Source organism: Thermobia domestica, chromosome 9 (assembly GCF_964235325.1).
Source record: "Thermobia domestica chromosome 9, izTheDome1.hap1.1, whole genome shotgun sequence".
NCBI lineage: Eukaryota > Metazoa > Arthropoda > Insecta > Zygentoma > Lepismatidae > Thermobia > Thermobia domestica.
The window spans coordinates 270,643,391-270,659,564 of record NC_137462.1 but is presented as its reverse complement, the minus strand read 5'-3'; the positions used below and the strand labels follow the sequence as shown (position 1 = coordinate 270,659,564).

The following is a 16,174-nucleotide window of genomic DNA, read 5'->3' as shown; positions in this document are numbered from 1 at the left end:
ATGGTAAAACAGAATGTGTAATAGAAAAAATAATGGGAAATACATCAGAAACAACGGTACGTCTTGCATTACCCAAACAATTATGGAATATCCAACTGTCTGCACTGAAGATGAAAAAGTACCTGCACATCAAAGTACAAAAACTTGCCGTCTTAACTGTAAGTACAGGGTATATAAGTTGAAGACAGCACTCGCATTGAATTTATAATAATCCGTTATCGAAATTGCCTGTTCAAACAGAAATGACTGTCCAAAGAGCTTGACTTACCACTTACAATACACACAATAAAGAGGAACCAATCATCCACATGACGCAACGAAAACTCAACAACATTTTCGCAATCCACAATCAAGTGTGAGGTTCACGAGATGAAAAGAGGTTATACAATATTTGTATTCTTTATTCAATCATGAATTCTGGGCAATGCCCTTCACACAAAATTTTTTTGAATAGGTTTTAAAAAAAAAGGCCGGTACTAATAGAAAGGAACAATTCAAATGCTTGTTAAAGCTGGCAATCGTAATTCAACTTTTGATTTCGTTGCTGAAAAGGAAGTTTAGATTACATCAATTAATCAATATACATAATGAGGATACGTATATATTCTTTATATAGGATTCAGTGGTATCCATCCTCCTCTCCCCCCCCCCAAGTGCTTTGGCGCAATCCTCTCCGCCAAAAAAGAGAAGGTATAGAGGAGACTAAGGTTGTGACGACACCAAGATTTCTTGCTTTGTAAACTTTATTTTATTCGATTTAGCGTTCTTAAACACATCCAAAGACCAAAACATTATTATTATTATTATTATTATTATTATTAATAATAATAATAATAATAATAATAATAATAATAATAATAATAATAATAATAATAATAATAATAATAATAATAATAATAATAATAATAATAATAATAATAATAATAGTAGTAGTAGTAGTAGTAGTAGTAGTAGTAGTAGTAGTAGTAGTAGTAGTAGTAGTAGTAGTAGTAGTAGTAGTAGTAGTAGTAGTAGTAGTAGTAGTAGTAGTAGTAGTAGTAGTAGTAGTAGTAGTAGTAGTAGTAGTAGTAGTAGTAGTAGTAGTAGTAGTAGTAGTAGTAGTAGTAGTAGTAGTAGTAGTAGTAGTAGTAGTAGTAGTAGTAGTAGTAGTAGTAGTAGTAGTAGTAGTAGTAGTAGTAGTAGTAGTAGTAGTAGTAGTAGTAGTAGTAGTAGTAGTAGTAGTAGTAGTAGTAGTAGTAGTAGTAGTAGTAGTAGTAGTAGTAAAAATGAAATCTTTCAATTTAAAGTCCTATGATTATGTTCTTTAGGCTAAGGGAGACGGGTGATGAAAGCACGTGAATGATGGAAGAACTGGCGGAATGGGAAATGTAGGAGGAAACGAGAATACCGCGAGAAAACCTACGGACACTACGTTGGGCAACACAAACTTACTCAGCCGGAGATCGAACCATGAACCTGACGCACCAGAGATAAGCTCTACTACTGAGCCACCTGACCGTAATAATAATAATAATAATAAACAGTTCATGTTAGCATTTGGCCATTCCTTGTGTAATTCTCTTCGAAACATTGCTTGATCTTTAAAAAGTTAATAATTTAACATATGCTCTGGTTATCTAGGTCTTTTACTTCACAAGTAAACACTTGTCTTTAGTACAGGACTATATAAAACAAGAGAGGAACTAACTTTAAAGCACTGCATAATAATAAATATACGTATATAACATATAGGGTTCATATGGCAAAGAAACCGAGATGAACTCTTGGAAAATCACTAAAATAAACAAGAGAGTGTTACATCACGCAAATATATATATATATAAATATTCTCTTATCTTGCAACATTCGCGTTGCTCAATTCATTCTTTTGCTAACTTTAATCCACTAATTAAATTCTTGGGAAGTTTCCGTAGTCAAATCACGTCACACATTATTTCTGTTTCCGGAACTGCATCCTGTTCTGCATAATACACAACAACCATAGGTAATTCGAAAACTCAATATTTACTATTACGTATAATTGGGTATGAATTTAAAGGTCCGGATCCTGAATTAAATATTGTGATTCAAGAAACTGTAGAAGGAACTATATGCAAGCCCTATTATACCAATGAGAAGCAAAGAAAACAACTCTGATTGTGTTCACGTCATCTGTCAACAGGAATATATAGGAGAAAATCCATACTTCAAATCGAGATGTGAGCCATTATTGCATATTCGATGCTCTCCCACCACCCACCAGAAATCGAACCCGAGATGTCGTGCACCCAAGGCACGCGGTGCACTAGCTATTAGATTAGATTTGCGAGCAAGGCGAAAGCCTCCACACCGAAGTTCCGGATACAAGTAACAATACTGAACATCTGAGAGCACAAACAGCAGATCTTGTAATCACGTTGTGGTAGCCTGAAAGAATGTCCCCAATTTTACAAAGTTCATGACTCTTCAATCAGTATAAAACAAAAACCTTGCCATCAGCAGCAACTATTCTTTCACTAAATTCGAAAGTGCTCAGAGAGAGAGAGAGAGAAAAAAAAACGGAGGGAAAGAAAGAAACAATTGTAAGCAAGAAGATTAAGAATTATTTACAGGAATTACACGCTCCAACAACGATAAGGCAAGTTTCGCTTTCACCTCCCATGTCATAAGCTCACTTTCTAACCTCAAACGAAATAGCTTTGCTTCTTGAGTAAAATTCTAATATCCAGAAATTCTGCGAGATAAAGTGATACCAACCTGGCGAAAAGGTTTTCCCCGAGAGTGTTGCTCAAAATCCCACTGATTTCATTACAAATACACTAAATTTTAAAATTACCTAAATCAACGTCAAGTCCTATTGTAAAAATAAGACCGGTAATAAAGTACAATTTGGAGGATGCGTATAAGCAAAAATAAGGAATGAAGTAAGTCAATATATAGGATTTTTATTTACCTAATTAGGACCGAAGAAAAACGGGAATGAGGAACAACCATAAACTTCATAACGAGGAACTGCAAAATTGATACCGTTTACCAAACATTGTTAGGATCATCAAGTCTAGGAGGCTCAGATGGGCAGGTCATGTAACCAGAATGGAAGAAAGTAGGAACGCTAAAAATCCAATCGAAAAACGATCATTAAGAAGATCTAGGGCGAAGATGGGATGACAATATTAAGATGGATCTAGTAGAAACAGAAAGTAGAAACTGGATCCAGTTGGCTAACGACAGAAGTTAATGGAGAGCTTTTGTGAACGCGGCATTGAACCTCCGGGTTCCATAGGCCATGGAGCTAGTTAGCTATCCGAAACAGGGATACAGACGGGACCGTAGCCAGAACTTGTTTTGGTTAACGGCAGTCCGGAGTGTTGCTACTTTTAAATTATTTCTGCAAAGTTGCAATTATTTTCCTCCGTTTCTCATTAATGTTCGGGAAAGACTGGACCCCCTTGGCTACATCCCTAGGTACAGAAAACAGTAAAAGTGCCTTCCATTTGCCAACATTTTGGGAATTTAATGAACTTATGCAATTTTTAACCTTCCAAACTATGTATAATATGTAAAAATGCTGGAAATCGTACAGAAAGGTTTGAGCAAAACCGGTGCGAAACCGAGAAACAATATATTAATATCGATTACGCGTCCCTGTTTAGGAATGGGGCCATAGCTCTGGGCGGCAAATTTTTCCGTCCCATTTTTAAAAAAAATAAATTAAAACAATCAATTTTATTAACTGGACTGAAAGTTGTATATTGCTTTACTTCCCTTCCATTTACGTACTGATAATTCACTTCACTGCGGACTGGTTCGAATTTTCTATACCCGTATTTATTGATATTGAGGGGGTGTCATATTTTTAATGGCCCCGAGTGGCAGAAATGTTGGGATTGGGATTTACCTAGGTAGATTTCTGGGCTTTCGACATCTAATGCCATGTTAGCCCGTGACGTATGAGGGATGACGTCCTTCGGCGGGCACACTATCCGAGGAATGTGAAGGAAGGAGCGGTCTGGGACCTGTATGTTAGGTAACATCCCGGCATTTGCCTGGTGTGAATGAGAAAACCCTCAGTCAGGATAGCTGAGCTGAGAAAGTTTTTACACTTTTTCGACCGAGTGTCCCCACCGGGAATCGAACACGGCACCGCTCGCACCAAAGATGCAAAAATGTTAAATAAGGTCCTGGTCCCAAGAATAGTTTTCATCTCCAAACAGCCCTCCCACTTTTGAACCGGAAAGTGATAAATTTATCACTTTCAATTTTAATACTGAATCTTTATAGTTTAAAGCACACCGTAATTTCACGATGTAAAAAGAAAAAAAGAAAATAAAATTGTACTTTTGCTGACGATTGTACATACATAACGGACGTACTCGACTACATGTGCATTTTACGGTGGGATTAAAAATTAAAAGCAAATGAAACAATGCCATAAACTTTATGTTGCAAAGTTGAAAAAAAAAAAATCGCACAACATGCATACGAGAATCTGAATATTAAAACAAGACGAAATGTCCAGATTCTCCTATAAGTTTTATGGCTAGAGTAATTCGAGGTTCCTGGAGCGTGAACAGCAACAAGTGGATGAAACAAGGATGTTAATATGACTTCTACTGGTACAGCAAAAAAAAAAAAAAAAAAAAAAAAAAAAAAAAAAAAAGGAAAGCAACTTGTGTCCTGAAGACATTGTGCTTCCAATGTTCCTTCTTGAGTAGCACGCTTCAAGACGTTTTACGATTTGCAAGTGAGTACGCGAAATGAGGCATTCGCTTTCGTCATTCATTTGTCAGACAAACAATACCATTTAGCAGTGCCAACTCGTCTAAATGCACCGATCTTCATGCACGAACCACGATTCAACGAGATTGGCTGATTATTAACATCTCAAGCTCCTTTTACATTTTGTTGCACTCGAGTTTTATCCGGGAGAGATTAAAAGCTGAAGAAATAAAGAAAAAAAAAAAAACTCGCATTCTTTCTCTCTCTAGTAAGTATGGTTTTCCGTCTAGCCACAGAAAGCACTGCCTATCTGTTTTGATATTTGAGTTTCGCGTCCCTTTCAGCAGCAAGGCTAAATGAGGCGTGGACCTACAGCGTAACTACATGAGCTCCTGCAAGAAATCGAACCCGGACCTCCCACGCCAGAGGCGCGTACACTAATTGCTTAACCAAGAGGGAACCCTTTTCCCTATCTGTAATGCTGCCAAAGAGAAGAAATAAAATTTGATACCAAAAATTTACAATACTGCAAATGCACCTTCTGCCATCTTGATCTCCTGACATTAATTTAACCTTGTGTTAGAACGCTGACAAATAGTATTCATGCAGGTAGACTACTATGGGTTCTCATAAAAATTGCGGTGTTTATTCTGCATTTTGATCCCTTATAATTAAACTAATTCGTGCTAAAATGTTATCAATAGTTCCCATGCAGGTAGACTAATATGGCTTCTCACAGAGATTACATTAGTAATGATTACGCTATTTCCGTTCCTTGTAATTCATTTCTGTTAAAACGCAGATAAGTTTTCATGCAAGCAGACCAATATGAATTACCATGAGCCCTGAGTGTGTTTTACTTCTGGTAAGTGATACACAATCAGGGGCGGCTCTTAAGGAAGTCTCATCGGTAAAATGTTAGCCCTACAAGCTACAGGAAGAAAGTTTTAAAACAGTTTCACTAAGCTATACAGAAGACTTCGTACCAGGGGCGATCCTTCCCCCCCCCCCCCAGAAGAGGAAACTTTCTTATTTGATATATATAAATAAAACCCTTCCAAAGTTTGGAGCCCTTAAAAGTAGCAGTATGGACAACCCACCGCCCCTCCCCAGAAGTTGGTCTTGGATCCGCCCCTGATTCGTACAGTAGATAAGATTTCGTTCCTTAATAGTAGGTATATATATTGCCAATGTGACATTCTTTAAGAGCCGTCACTGTACAAAATTTTCTGTTTTTTTATCTCATTAGAAACTCTACTGGTAAGTGCGATAACGTGATGAGCTTACCAACACTGAAGTTAAGAAATAATCATAGTGCGGTAGTGGCATAATAATAATAATTTCAAGTGGAAACCGGAAGACACGGTGTCTAAGTGGTAGAGCGCTTACCGCTAGTTCCTGGTTCGAAGCCCGTCCGATGAAATTCTTAACTTTTACGTCCCACGTAATGCCGGCGAGGCTAAAGGAGACAGTGATGATGAGAAATGAAACGGTTGAATGAAGAAAGCGGGAGGAAACGGGATAATCCCGAGAAACCGCAGGCACACAATGTTTGTCCACCACAAAGCTCATGTGGCGCGAGCTGGAATCGAACGACCCCATGCACCAGATGTGAACACACTACCACTGATCCACCGCGGCCCTCCATGCTCGGCCATCATGTCCATTAGTTTTCTCGTTTCTTCCACATTCTCATTCCACCAAATCTTCCAGCATGGACAGCACGTGGAACGTTACACTGAAAGATTTTATTTGAACTGGAATCCTTTCGACACCGTCCACTTTTGACATAAAAAAGCAAACTTCATACACTGAAAGAGGCCAGATGTCTTACGCAATTAGTGTTAATGAATTTTTGTTTGTTTTCTAGAATTCGCTTGACTTTGTTTTAACTAATAAGAGAAAGAAAATCATTGTCACTTAGCAACGTTATTGGGAAGGTAATTAGTTCATAAACCTCACTTGAACAGATCTCTATTTCGTTGCTTTGTCAAAAGCTGCGCAAAAGAGAAGTGAAAAAAAAAAAAAAAAAGAGTAACTCGCCATGAACTCTTGGGGAAGTTTCTTGGCCCTACGTTACCGTAGCAACAACAACGTTGTTATACAAGAACATACAGCGAGTTAAAAGAAAGAAAGAACGAGAAAGCAAGAGACTCCACGTGAATTCTCCGGAGTCAAACCAGCTTCCTCGAAAGTTTTCCTTATTGATCGATTCAAAACGAGAGACGGCTAAAGTTTCATATAAAACACGCACATCAAGGAAAAGCGCAACTACTGGTTGGAAGTGGGGAGTCGGAGGATACGAAGGAAAAAATCTGGGAATTCTAGAATTTCTGCTGAAAACTGAAAATCAGGAGTGTGCGATTGAAAATTCCTTGAAATTAGAGGTGGAGCTCGATACCATGAAGGAAACCCGGATTATAAAGCAAAACATATCTCATTTCCAGGAATTACTACCAACATATTTTAGTCAATAATTATCAGAAAAAAATCTTCCACATGTATTTATTTATTAAAAATCAAGTAATTATGAAAGACGCACAAAATATTCCAAATTTCCGTCCCTTAATGCCTCTTTGCCGTATCTACATATCATCATCATCATCATAGGTATTCTGAAATTATTGGCACGCCCTGCTACTGAGAAGCTTCCATGCTTCACGGTCTTACGCTAACGACTTCGTCTTCACGTATGATTGTTCTAATTTGATATCGTCCATTAATTGTAGTCTCCTTCGCCCCCTCCATCTTTTTCCTGCCACCATAGCCTCTAGCACGTATCTCATAATACAGCTTCTTATTAGCCAAACTCTCAACCAGTTTCTCTTCCTAATAATATCTAAAATTGTTATTTTCTTCCCCTACCATTTCTAACACCTTCTCATTCGCTTTTCGCTCGACTCAGCTAATTCTCTCCTTTCTTCTCCACACCTACATTTCGAAAGCTTCAAGATCTATATATTTATCCTTGCTTTTGTCCTCATGTTGGTCTAGCGGCTCCCTCGCGCGCATTTTCATGTACGGGGTACCGGATTCAACTCCTGATGGGAGAATACTGAAATTTGAATTATTATGCCAAAGTTCTTACACAGGCGCGGTGCTGAAAAAAAAAATACGCTAAACTTGAACAAATAATCCTTGTTTGATCTCTCGTTTACATTTCACATTTTTGCCACCGGACCCACAAAACAGTAAGCTACATTTTACCCAGTTCACACAGCCCCTTTGATTCCGCCCTACTGCTGTTAGTTTTTAAACACATTTTTAGCCCATAAATACTCATATACAATGATAGATTATCACATTCAATGATTATAGATCAATATAATTCTCCAATACTTGTTCTTGAGATGTTTGTTAAAAAGAAGAAAATTGCAATTCTGTTTTATGACGTCAAAAATATATATAACTAACAAACTGCTCACCGATATGCAATACATCTTGAGACACGAGGGCATAGTGGCTCAGTGCAGAACGCTTATCTCCGGTGTGTGGGGTTCCTGGTTCAATTCAAGGCCCTGCCACATGTTTTGAGGTGGGAGTTTTCTCGGAGTCCTCCCGTTTCCTTTCACTTTCCTCATTCCACCATTATTGTCCATCTTAACAATGTCTCCTTCAATGTCGCTATGTAATCATTAAAGATTAGATTAAATAGCACATAACGAGTAAAAAAGTGAATGACTGAACTGGGATTCGAACCAGGGATCTCCAGCATAACGTGTCGATGCCTTAACCACTAAGTCACCCAGTCCCTTCTCAGAACAGTTGCTCCTGAAATCGGTGTTCTTCATCCAGACCTAAATCGGCCGTTTCCTCTTTCACTAATATATATGGGAAGTTAAACTTAAAAAAAATCTTAATACACTTATTTTTGTTTGGTAATAAGTGATACATTCTTTATAGAGCTGACTCTTGATACCGTCTTGCATTTGCCGTCTTTTTTTTTTAACTTGTAATCAAACAGAAGTTATTAACTGCATTTATATATGTTTTTATTCCTTCCTTTGCAGGAATTCCATTAATTTCCTGATTGTATAGGTATTATGAGATGTGGATCTATTTTGAACGTGAGAAGTTTGAAACTGTAGACCACATGCATGATAATTACTTGACCAATTAGCTATTGTTTAATACGCTAAATACACTATTGTCTAATAGAATAAAAACAAGATAACATGAAGGATTACAATATATACACATAGATATGATTCGAACCTCTGACGGAACTGTAAGATAACCTTCTTCTTCATAAGACATACAAAGCCTCTAAAACGTTTCATCAGTAAATCAGCAAAGAATCAATCTATACCCACAATCATTTAAAATGCTTCTAAACTCAGGGCACGGTGATTTAAGAGGCTTCATCACAGCGAAATTAAAATACCGCTAATTTTACAGTATATCTTCAAATAGATAAAAGATAATCGAAATGTGGAACAAGAGCGCCCTAGACAATATTATTTTACATGAGATACCGCTATCACGACCCAATTATCTGCTTTCGATTTCCAGCCAGTTTGAAATTCAGCATTTATTTTCGCGTTTCTAAATGGCTGCAAACGGAAAGCTACTAGGTTACTCGTGATAACGGCATCTCACGCAAAATAATATTGTCTAGGGCGCTCTTGTTCCACATTTCGATAATCTTTTATCTATTTGAAGATATCACATAATTATTGTAAAATTAACGGTATTTTAATTTCGCTGTGATTAGGCCTCTTAAGGTAAAGGGCTCACTTTTAGCACGTGGACTCCTGGTTTCATCGCAGACTAGACCATCCGTATGGTGGAAACCATCAAATCTCTATGTCTTCCCGTCTTTTACCATACTATTTTCCCACCAATTTGACAACCATTTTCTTCCATACATCATCCGTCTCCCTTAGGCTACAGGCCATTTCACTTTTATTTTCAAGCCTACTACAAAAGTAGCAGGAGTTTAAAGTAGGCTTTCACTTTCAAAGGTGAAAGCTGGAACTAGGGAGAAAATGAAAAAAAAGAGGAAATGTTTAAAAGACACACTACCCTCTCCTTCCTAGAATCTTGGAAAACAACTTCACTTTCAATATGGGATAAACATTTTGGTATACATAATTCTTTCTTTTCTTCTTGGAAGGAGGGAAAAGGAACTTCTTAGATGCTGTTTTAGAGAACACAGTGCCACAATATGGAAAGGAGATAATTTGGAAAGGTTTCTTAATAATGCCACTTGCCTGGATAAGCCTATGGAAAGTACAACATGGACACTTGTTTTACTTATATTTTATTCATAAACATTAATCACGTTCAGGGACGTACGCAGGGGGTGGGTTCTGGGGGTCCGGACCCTCCCCGAAATTTCGACTTTTGTGTAAATTTAGCATAATTTTAGGAATTTTAATATAAAATACCCTCATATTAAGTTTGGAACCCTCCCGAAATAAATTCCTGCGTACGCTACTGATCACTAGAGACCGGATGTTAGGCAAAATGCCTATTCTCTAATATTAAAGATATGATCAAAAACAACGTTTTAAAGTTTATATGGGGCGTTATAGTTTCGATTTAAGCGAATTTTATTTTGCCTATTTCGACCTTTACTGCCTAAATAATTGCTTTAGTGCCTAATATGGCCTATTCTATGCATTTTCTTCAAAATAAGCCTTCATTGGGAAAATATATAATTTATGTAATATAATGCACACATGTTTACTTATATTATGCGTTTGTAAACACAAGCTCGTCGTACGTTACAATATATATACAGGATGAACTTCAAAGATGATCACATACTTCGGGAGGTGATTCATGACATGGAAAGAAGATAAAAGTCCTCTTGAATGTCACGAATCATCTCCTGAAGTATGTGCGCAACTTTATGACCCGTTCCAATTGTCAGGATTCGATTTTCGATTCCAAGTTGGTACTCCTGTCTCTCGAACACGACGCAGAATTCGACAACATGCAACAGAACTTTTTGTCTTCTTCTCATGTCACGAATCACCTCCCGAAGTATATGCACATCTTTCAGATTCATCCAGTATGTAGAATGCATAACATGCCTCGTTTTTGTATATACAGTAAAAGAAGACATTCTTTAACAAACAAATATGTTTCTATATTCTTTGAACATTATCTACGACTTGAATCTATTTTTTAATGGTATTGAGTATTTATCTTCATTATTTCGAGTTACATTTTAGTGCCTATTTTACTGCCTATTTTTTAAATTTTAAGTGCCTATTTGCCTGCCTATTTTGCAGGTTTTTAGTGCCTAAACATCCGGTCTCTACTGATCACGTTTCTAACTGCAGAAAATTAATTTAAATTATAAAGAGGAGAAAATCAAAAAATTAAATGAAACCTTTAACATCCCAGGATTATGCCCTTTTAGGCTAAGGGAGGCGACGATTAAGGCAAGTGAATGATGATGGAAGAATTGGTGGAATGATAATGTGGAAGGACACGGGAGTAGCTCTGAGAGAACCGAAGAGTACGACGACACTGTCCACCACAAACTCATTTCGGAGATCGAACCAGGTACCCCGCCACGAGAAATAAGAGTTCTACTACTGAGCCAAAATTTCACATGTGACTTAAAATACGCAATGGTATGGCAGGCGAAAAAGCTTATGAAATAAGTTTCTAGTCTTGTTCCAGGGCTATATCCTTTGAACTAAAAGAACGGGAAGCGAATGATCATGAAATATTTTTGCAATTAAAATGTGGGAAAGAATTTACCAAGTAATGTCAATCACAAGTTCACGGCTTGGGATCGAATCAGGATCCTTAGCATCAGAGATGAATACCACCGTACTCCCACATCACTCCTATACGCATTATTTCTACTTACATCTTTTTTTTTCCCCTCACCCTCATGTACTTCTTGTTCCCACCGAGAATCGAACATAAAACCACGTGTATTAAGAGCAAAGCGCTAACCACACGGCTACACGAGAGTACATGTGACTTTAATTAAAATAAACAAAAAAAAAAACTACTTACCTCCAGTGCCGAGAACACGGAGCAACTCGAAGTTGGACATATCCACCCGGCCTTTGCCGGTGAGGTTGACTGCAAAACAAGAGAACAAAAATCTAAGTCAGATAAGTAGGGCAAATCAATGGCTGCAGCTCAAGAATTAGGGCAGCCAACATTTATAATAGATTACATCAGCAAGAAGCTAGAACCAAGACATATACACAGAGAGAGAAGCGAAAGAAAAAGTATTTCCAGATTAGCATATGAAAGAAGGTTATTAAAACTACGCTTCAAAGTGATATAGCGACGAATAGTGAATATTTATTGATCCACAAAGCCCATTACCAGCATATCATCTTACTTCTATTGACCCAATTATGAATTTAAGGTTAAAATAACACTCTCTCACGAAGTATCTAAAAATATATGGAGGTTCTCCATAATACAAAATCCAACTAACAAAATGTTACAACAAACGAGAAGAAAAATTCTTGAATTAATATTATGCAGGGTGTTCAGAAACAACACCAATGATATTTGGAGAATATTCACTATATAAAAACGATTACGTATATCGGTCCACAAAGCAGTCTCCCCAAACTTCGTTGGATCGGTATTGAAGATGGAAAAACCGGTGAAACGAGGAAAATCGAGACGATTACGATCATATGTCGTCGTGCACCATGAATTTATAGGCTGGGATCGAACCACAAATCCTTGGCAGAAAACCCAAACGATCTACCAGTGATTTGTTGTGCTCCTTCCATCTTTTAATAGGACCGAGGTGGCTCACTAGTCAGTAGTAGAGAGTTCACCTCTGGTGCATTGAATCGGTTCGATCCCAGCTCGCGCCAATAGAGCTTTGTGGTGGACAAACACCATGTGGGTGGATTTTCTCGGGTTTCTCTCATGTCCTCCCACTTCCTTCATTCTACCATTTCATTCATGTCTCATCATCACCGTCTCTTTTAGCCTAGCCAGCATAACCGCGAGACGAAGTAAAGATTTCATTTCATTCCATTTTTCAATATTGATATTGATTTAGATTTCTCCGAAAGGAACTGTTAATAATGTGATCTTAACTGCTTTGTTCTTTTTAAGTCTATTTAACTGTTTCCGTTTTCAAAATGAACTTTTATATTACATGTTCTTATTAAATATTACTAGAACAGGATATTTGATTTCCACGGCACTAATCACGCGTCAGAACGACTCTGCATAATGCCCATATTGTGTTCTGTTAATTTTAATATTTAATAAGAACATTTAATTAATATGAAGTACATTTTCAGAAAGGACACGACATTTCATTTAAATTATACGTAGTTCCAATGCTAGAATAAGTAGTGTTCAAAACAATGGCCTAATAAATAAATAAATAAATAAATAAATAAATAAATAAATAAATAAATAAATGGAATATACAAGACGGGTATCATCAAGTAGATTCATGACTAATTAAAGTGTACAAGGGATAAAGAGATGCAACGATTTCTCATTATCCACGCGTAAAGTTCAAGCAGGACTCTGACCATTGCATCATTCGTCAGGATTGGAATGAATAACAAATATGACGAAACTCAAAAACCTTTTATTTTTATCCTACCCGCTTGCAACAAGAAGCAGCAGCGGTTGTCGCCTCTTCAACTCATCCGTACGACTTGGGACTATTCTAGTTCCGGTGCCACACCGCAGAGGTCAACGAACGAGTGCTAGCGATTGTGCGTATTTACTAACGCTTACATTCTTCTCACTCGCTCTGTCGGTTCGGTCAGCGGCCCCACCTCTGCACAGCTTCCGAAGGCCAGTGGACCAGGTCAGGGACTTTCCTTTTTCTTTCTTTCTTTCCCCACGGAGCGAGTGCATCCCAGCCCTCGCCGTGAGAATACACTGGCATTGAGAAATGAAACAGCTTCGAGGACAAGCTATCAAGGAAATACGCATTCAAACCGGATACGTAGCAATAAGAGCACATTCTTTTATGTATATCGTTCCAACACAAAGAAACGCTAAGCTCTCACCAATGTTATTTTGATAACTATTCACAAGGGGCTGTAGAAAGATGTCTCAGCAGCAAGCACATTGCGTATAATTTACAGACAATGTGCCTCTAGTTCTAGAATTTTACGCGAAAATTAACACAATATAAGAAAACTTGTCAAAACAGTTGCAAAGAATGCAGAATAAAAATAAAAAGAGAAAAATGAATGGTTATCCAAGCAAGATACACGAAGTACAGACGCAGGATGTGAAAAAAAAAAAAAAAAAAACTGAGCAAGTGACTAGTTTTTTCCACCTGTGCAGCAATGCAAATGTAAATTGAAAGCAAGAATAGAAAACTGAAATAAAATCTTACCACAACAAATACCCGTTATTCTTATTAATCTATATTATAAGTTCAGAAATATATCCACTAATCTTCATCAGACACAAATAAATAATGGATCTAACTAAAGTAATGATATATATTCTTGGAACGGTAATACATGTTAGTAATTTATTTTGATCAGATTATGTAAGTTACACGTAATTCCGAAACTGGATTGGAGCATTCCTCAGGGATAACAGGATTTTATTTTATTTGAATTTCGCGTCCCTTACAGCACTGAGGCCATATGAGACGCAGACCTACAACATAACATGGGATCCGAACCACATGATTTGATTTTGAGTTTAACGTCCCATTCAGCAGCAAGGCTATATGAGACGGGACCTACTGATTAACGTGGAATCGAATACATGAGCTCGCCATGAATCGAACCCGGGTCTCCCACGCCAAGGCGCGTAGGCTAACCGCTTAGACACGGAGCTCCCACAGAGAATAGGAGTTGAAAATAATAACGTTTTTAGTGTTTCATCTGAGATTGATTTATTTACACTGAAGTTTCAAACGAACTGACTGCATTTATCACTGTGTTTGAAACATCAGTAAAAATAAATAAAACATAAAAAATTTAATTTATCTAATTATATATATATATATATATATATATATATATATATATATATATATATATATATATATATATATATATATATATATATATCCATTAATTATATGGAATAATATAAAGAACGTGAATCCACATTAAACCTACTTAACGTGACAATGTCGCGTTACACAAACCGAAATCCTACCCCGGCCTTCCGCATCGAATGCGAGCACGAAATATTTAAAATATGAAACAAAAGAAATCAAATACACAAGAAGCAATAAAACCAGTAAATTCCTTAAACAAAGCAATGAACCAAAACCAAGTCTGAAATAAATAAGCAAACACAACACCAATCTCCACCTAGTACGCCCTTGAAGACAAACACTAAAGAATAAATACATTTAAAAACATTTCCTCATTTTATACTTAACGCTACGTTTACCCGTGTAACGCAAAAATATGAAATTATATAAAATGACATAATAGCCAAGGAAACTATTGAAACCACACACGCATGCAATCATTTTACCATATATCACAATTGCAAGGTCATAAATTACAGAAAGGAAAGAAAAAAAAAAACTCTTCCGGGATGCCTAGCTAATCGTAATGGTTCTTTGCAGCAGATACTCGCACTCCCAACAAGAGATCTCTGAACGAATATGATGTATATCAAATTAATAAATTACATTTTTCTCACGGGAGAATACGTTTCATTTTGGACATAAAGGGTGAATTTGGATTTAAACGGCATCAGGAGTGTCACTATTCATCTCAGCGAACCGAAAACTATGAATTCGACACTAATATAGGTCATTTTCCATAATTTTTAAATATCTACTTTTCCCCTCCCCTAAGTTGCACCGTCAAAGTGAAATGGTAAAAACCATGCCAGGCCCGAACCTCATCTATGTTGAAAATTTAATCGAGATCGGTTGGGTAGTTCAAGAGTTATTAACTCACAAACGTAATCATTTTCATTTTTATATATAAAGATTAATCAGTCGAGAGTGAACAAGGTAACACATTTGAAGGTCAATTCTCATGCATAGATTTCGAGAAAATCGGGGGAGAAACTAACTTCCGAGAGGCGCTGAAAAGTTACGATCTTCGTTGCTATTAAAGATTGACAGGTTCTGTTTCACTGGAAGAAATTATTATCGCTTAACTAACACATAGTCTGTCTTTCCCTCGCGGTAATATACATACTATTTACGCACATATAGCGCGATTTTCTGATATTTCTTACAAAGCTGTAGCTAACAAAATGTTGACTCGATAGACTGAAATCGAGATCAATGTTTCCATTTACTGCGGAGGCTACATGTGACAGGAGAACTATCAGATTTGTAGCCGAGACAGGCTTCCCCAACAGGAAAATGAGCCCGGCACCGTGCACACAAACAGATGCGTTAGCTCCTTGACTACAAAGGGGGCATGAAACAGTTATCGAAACGTCATATGCTGTCAAGGAAAGACTCCGAACCAATTGTCAAACGTTTCGACAATGGAGCACCTCGTGTAGTACCTTGTTAAGTATAGTATTTCTTGGCGGACGGTGTTGAATAAGATAACTGTTG

The 16,174-nt window shown here is 37.2% G+C and overlaps 1 protein-coding gene across 1 annotated transcript in view; it reads right to left on the bottom strand.

The window, feature by feature from the left end:
* LOC145660697 (ribosomal protein S6 kinase alpha-5-like) overlaps positions 1 to 16,174 on the bottom strand; it is a 172,073-nt gene that overhangs the window by 145,637 nt on the left and 10,262 nt on the right. Inside the window, exon 2 of the mRNA XM_081726049.1 lies at positions 11,683 to 11,751. Coding sequence (XP_081582175.1) covers positions 11,683 to 11,751 — 69 coding nt within the window. The remainder of the gene's footprint in view (positions 1 to 11,682; positions 11,752 to 16,174) is intronic.